Source organism: Echinops telfairi, unplaced genomic scaffold (assembly GCF_000313985.2).
Source record: "Echinops telfairi isolate 266 unplaced genomic scaffold, ASM31398v2 ScPeMD7_7457;HRSCAF=8495, whole genome shotgun sequence".
NCBI lineage: Eukaryota > Metazoa > Chordata > Mammalia > Afrosoricida > Tenrecidae > Echinops > Echinops telfairi.
Genome location: NW_022111357.1, coordinates 11,562,103 through 11,567,703, shown reverse-complemented (window position 1 = coordinate 11,567,703; position 5,601 = coordinate 11,562,103). Strand labels below are relative to the sequence as shown.

The window sequence follows — 5,601 nt, the reverse complement described above, 5'->3', positions numbered from 1 at the left end:
CCCCAAGGGGGAGCGAGCGAGCGAGTGAGTGAGAGAGAGAAAGAGAGAGAGAGCATGTGTGGTGGGGGGCATGGAGTGGTGGTGCACGTTTTGTAAGGCTCAGGAACAGAGTAGAACTGTCGGATTTCTGACAGCGGGCAAAATGACTGTTTGATCTAGTCATTATCTCGGCTTGAAAACCAACCAGCCCACAAGTGATTCTGCGGTTAGAAAAGAACGAAGAGTGAGCCCGACCCTGCTGCTTCCTGAGGCCTTTGCCGCCTGCCAGGATCTGTTGGTGCCCGTCTATCAGTCTATCAACCTGTTCCTGCCCTACCTCCTGGCAATCCCACCTCCTGACGTGGCTTAGGACTCCCGGGGGGGCGGGCGGGGGGACGACTGGGTAGAATCTTCGGGGTCCCAGAGCAAGGAGACATTCTCCCACCCGGCCCCTCCTGAACTGAGCCTTTGCACCTGCCTTCTCTTGGTGGCTCACCTGCAGTGGTGGCAAGGGGGAGGGCCAGGTAGGTGGGTGGAGGGAGGGGGATGTTGCCCAGGTGTGAGCAGTCAGTCCTCCGGGATGGGCTCTTTAGCAAGGGAGAGACCTGTCCCTGAGCACCAGAGCCAAGCTCTGTGCTGCCAGGCACCCTTCTCCCTGTTGTTTTCTGTCCCTGCTGCCACCCTGGAGGGAAGGGCGGGAGCTAACGCCTTATTAGGTGCTGAGAAGGCTGGTTCCCAGTACCCGCTGGGACCCAGGCCTGGCTGTGGGTCCTCTGGGGAGCCACGCAGGCACAGATAATGAGAGCAGCCTCGTGGGCTGTCTGGGTGGTTAGATAAGGCACAAAAGAGGTGGGACTCTGGTGGCCACACACAGGGATGAGGCAGGAGGCGCCTGTCTTTTGAACTGTCAGATCCCTGCGGATCCCGGTCTGCTCTCTGGGGCTGGGCCACCTCCCTCTCCCCTCTTTGCTGCATTAAATGTGAGCTTCCGGGCATCTATCAAGCCCAGGTGCTTGCAGGCAGGAGTTCTCTGGACGCCACCTCCTGGCCATCACTTCTTCTTGGGTCTGGCAATCAGGTGGAGGGGGAAAGGGCAGGGAGGACTTGGGGGTTCACCCCCGAGGGCAAGAAGACCCAGTCCCCTGAGCTTAATTAACATTCGGTCTAACTTCCTTCTAGTGCAGCGGTTCTCAACCTATGGGTTGAGGCCCCTTTGGGGGTCAAACGACCCTTTCACAGGGGTTGACCCTTTCACAGGGGTTGCGTAAGACCCTGTTTCCGATGGCCTTAGGAACCGAGACACTGCTCCTCTGTCTCCAGGAGGGTCTGCCCACATTGCAGATACGCCCACAGTACGGGATCACAACAGGAGGAAGTGTATTAAAGGGTTGCGGCATTAGGAAGGTTGAGAACCACTGGTCTAGTGTGTCTTGTAACTGCTCGGTGGGCCTGAAAGATAGAAATGACGTCACTCATCTTGGGGAGCAGCAGTGCGTGTGGGGCGGGTGCCTTGCAGGGAACCGAGTGCACAGCAGGATCGTGGGGAGACCCTAGTCTCCCCATTGCCCCTCTGTAACCCTCGGGCCCTCCATCAGCCAACTGGAGAGCCCTCCTGCCCCGTCCTTGTTCATGCCCCCTCTGAGGACTCCAGACAAGTCAAGGCCTCGGGCTGTTGCCCTTGCTCGGTCCCTAGACCATAGGCAAAGGTCCACCAGGTGTCATGGAGCACGTCGAGTCACCGAGCTCCCCACCGGGCTGCCACCCCATCCGTCAGAGGCCGGAGGGACCCCCTTCCACACAGCAGATGTGGGGGCGCTCCTGGTAGCTGCCATTGAATCACAGGGGAAACAGCACCTGTGACCCACAGGGTCCTCACTCGCAGACCTTTGGAAGTCAACCATGAGGTCTTCCTTCGCCTTGGGCTGGAAGCCCCGCCCCCGCATTGTCATAGCAACATGCAAGCCCACGCTCCCAGGTGAGTGGTGGCTGCTCGGAGGCCAGGCCTCCCGACTGGAGGTGAGAGTTCTACCACGGAATCACCAGTGCGCCGTGTTGCCAGCTGCCATCAGGAGGCCCACAGCGCATGGCGACCGCTGCACGCTGCAACGAAATGCCACCCGGCCCCGCACCATCCCCTCAGCAGCTATGGACCAACCATCGCCGACAGGCCTCCTAGGCCAGCTCGTCCTGAGACCCTGGCAGGATAGGCTCTGAACCAGCTCAGGGGTTCAGAAAACCTAATGGCTCCAGGCAAGACTCGGGGAAGCAGCCGAAGTGCTGCATGTGACGCTTACTACCAAATCCCAGGAGGCGGATCTGATCCTGCTTTTCAGACACAAAACTGACACCTAGACAGGGCCAGTCTTTCTCGCTAAAGCCACATGGTGATGGGATCTGGCTTCGAACTCAGGTCTGTGCGGCTCCAGAGTCCCGTCTTATGACTGCCTAATGTCCTTGCCTGCTCCCAAGACTATCAACACCCCCGCCCCCCTCTCACCACAGTGGAAGCTAGGCTCGTAACAAGTCCCCTTCTCAGAACCCCATTTCTCTTTCTCTGTGGGCTGGGCACGGTAGCATTCACCTGGCAGGGGTCCTGTGGGCCTAAGTCACGCTCATGCGTGTGCACTCTCTAGGCCCTTTGTGCACGTCAAAATGAACAGGATGACCACGCATCGTGTAACTTTAATACAAATTCATTCTTAACTCACAAAATGGGTGACATTTTAAATTAAAAAAAAAAAATCCATGGGAGTGGTCCAGAGACATGGTAGCTTAAAGGGGTGGGGTGAGGGCTCCACTTGCCCAGGTGAGGCCCCAGGGGACAGCAGTGAGGTGGGCCAGCGATTCTCTCGGCGTTGACATGGGCAGAGACTTTAAATGCAGAACCCAGGCCCCACGACCAGAAAGAAAGGCCAAGGCTGAGGAGGTATTTTGGCTTGGTCCTGAATTCCGCAGGTTCCTGATCGTGGGCAGGGACAGAGCCCCAGGGCAGGACACCCGAGAGTCTGCCGCCCCAAAGTCCACGCTGAGAGGTGGACTCTGTATGCTGGGTGCTGCAGCGGACGGCAAGGACGCCCTTGCTCAGACCCCCTTCTAGCTCGGGTCTTGTGCTGCGGAGCCTGGCAAGGGAGATACTACATTCCCCAGACTTCCCTGCAGTGAAGGTTCGGGATCTGAATGAGGTTTCCCCATGCTGAATCCCTGGGAACAGAGTTCAGTGGAGGCAGAGGCCAGTCTGGGGACATCCATTTGCTGCCATGGCACGGACAGCAGCAGAGGCAGCGGGTCTGCAGCCGGCAGCTTCCGGGGGGCAGTGGCTTCCTGCAGGTGGGAGCAGCTGTCCTGGTCACAATAGAGGCTTCGTGAGTCGGGGGGGGCTGGGAGTTGTTCCTGGAAATGCACCAGAGAGCTGACTCCTGCAGCCCTTCTACTGATTTGCTAAGTCTCCGGGGACCTGAAAAGGAATCCTTTGTTGAGGCTAGCTGAAGGGGCTCCTGTTGTCGGCAACAGAGCCCTACTGTCTGAGGAGGGGACTCGCCAGGCCCAGGCTCACTCAAACAAATGCTCCCAGCAGCCTCCTTGCGTGCTGGCCTGGGCACAGAGGCCCCGCTGCTGAGGGCTGGCTGCACTCTGGTTTCCAGGTTCTGGGGACTCGGGTCACCCAGTGGTACTCATCCTGCAGGTGCCCTTAGGGAAATGGGCTGTGTCAGCCTGTGGGGTGGGGAGAGGGGTGCCCTTGCCCATCTTTAGGTCTGTGGGCAGGAAGGTGGCACGGCGACTGTTGCATGTGTGTCCAACTACGAGCCGCCTTCTGCAGGTCAGCACCCCCTCACGGTGGCACCGGTGACCTGCAGATCAGTGGGGCAAGCAGGAACCATGTGGTGCGTGTGGTGAGGGATGTCGGGAGGGCGGTTCTCAGGAAGTCCTAGAACGGAGTTCTGTTGGCAGAACTCAAAGGCCCAAAAGCCCATCATCCGTCTGGCCAGGGGCAAGTCATAGGCCAGGGAGCAGAGACAAGTTGCGTGTCTCTGCAGAGCTGCCACCTGCTGGCAATACCTTGGCATATCCTGAGTCCACGGCACCTGGGCTGGAGGGAAACGGAGGAGGTAGCTCCCTGGCTCGAGAGGAAGGGGATGAAGGTCAGGCAGGGGTTGACAATTCACATCCTTGGACCAAAGACTGGGTCCCCATCAAGGTCAGGGAGACAGGGAACATCAGTGCTGGAAACGAGCTTAGTTAGGGACTGTGGGTGCCCGCTCCAGTGTACAGATAGGGACACGGAGGCTGACGGGTGCACTGGCTTGTGTCTCCGGGAGGCCAAGCCAGGAGAGACCCCAGGCCTCTCGCCTCCTGGGCCGGGCTCTTGCTGGTGGGTGGCCACAGCCCCAGGTGGGCAGCGCTTGTGCTGGCCACACTAGATGCGGATGGTGTTGATCCGCAGCGGCTGCACGTTCTTGCCGTTGGCGTGACTCTGGCCGGGGCTGAAGTAGGAGCAGAGCTTGCCTGGGAACTTTTCGCGGAAGGTGTAGAGCCAGGACATGTCGTCGGCGTTGTAGAAGGTGAGCAGGCCCTGGTCGTAGTCCAGGAAGACGCCCACCTTGTCGAGCTTGTCACGGACGTTGAGCCGGGTCCACGGCTCTGTGCAGGCGCTGTACTGGTTGCCGTCGTGCATGACGATGCAGTAGAAGCCCCGGCTGGGCTGGATCTGGATGCTGCCCTTGCGGCTGGCGGCCTCATGGGCCAGCCCGATCACCCACTGAGTCTTCTCCGCCACCACCACCTCCCAGTAGTGCACCCCACCGCTGAAGGCCTCGGAGCCAAGCACCGACACCTCCACGTCGAAGCGCTTTGGCGAGTCCTGCAGCGGCTGGGGGTGCAGGTTGCCGTAGGCCACAATGGTGCAGTCATCAGACAGGATCAGACGTTGGTGGGCAGTGCCTGGGTCCAGGGTCAGGGCGGCTGGCACTGTGGGGGGAGGGGAGATGATGAAGGCAAGAAGGCTATGGGTTCAGTGGTGTCTCCCTGGGGACAAGGTTCTGGTCCTCAGAAGGCTGTGCAGGTGGAAGGGCAATGGCTCAGTTCCTTCCGATGTCAGTCTGGCCTCAAAGAGCTCGTCCACAGCCCTGTCTTCCAGCAGACTTCTCCCTCCCCGCCTCCCACTCGGCAGTGTGCTGGCTCTGGCTGCTCCCTCCCCTCTCTCAGCTCGATATGGTCCCCCCACCCCGCCCCCAAGACACTCAGTCCAAATGGCCTGCACTCAGGGACGCCCTCCTGGTCATCTGGCCTTCACTTTGCGTGTGCCCCCCTCTGACAGAGTGTGTCATTTTGGGGTCCCCTCCTTGCCCTCAGGAATGGTGTGGATCTCTAGTGTGCACCCAGGACAGGGCACTGGGACATCTTGCCAAATTCAGTTTGACTCTCTGTGTTTTGCTCTTTGGACAGGAGACACGGGAGGGGGTGGGGGTGGTATGTGTGTGTATATATCACCTGGCTCTGGGCCACATTGGCCTGGCAGGTCCCCCTGAGGGAGCTGAAGCATGGCCCGACAGAGAAGGGGGACTGGGCTGGGCTCTTGGTAGCCTAGTTGACTGTTTCCAGGTGGGAGCCCCAGGAGGGGTTGGA

General features: G+C 59.7%; 1 protein-coding gene across 1 annotated transcript in view; it reads right to left on the bottom strand.

Annotated features, from left to right (window-relative positions):
* Nucleotides 1-2,641: 2,641 nt before the first annotated feature.
* The window catches only part of TRIM62 (tripartite motif containing 62), a 25,091-nt gene continuing 22,131 nt past the window's right edge, over nucleotides 2,642-5,601 (bottom strand). Inside the window, exon 5 of the mRNA XM_004704992.3 lies at nucleotides 2,642-4,944. Coding sequence (XP_004705049.1) covers nucleotides 4,394-4,944 — 551 coding nt within the window. The 3' untranslated portion in view covers nucleotides 2,642-4,393. The remainder of the gene's footprint in view (nucleotides 4,945-5,601) is intronic.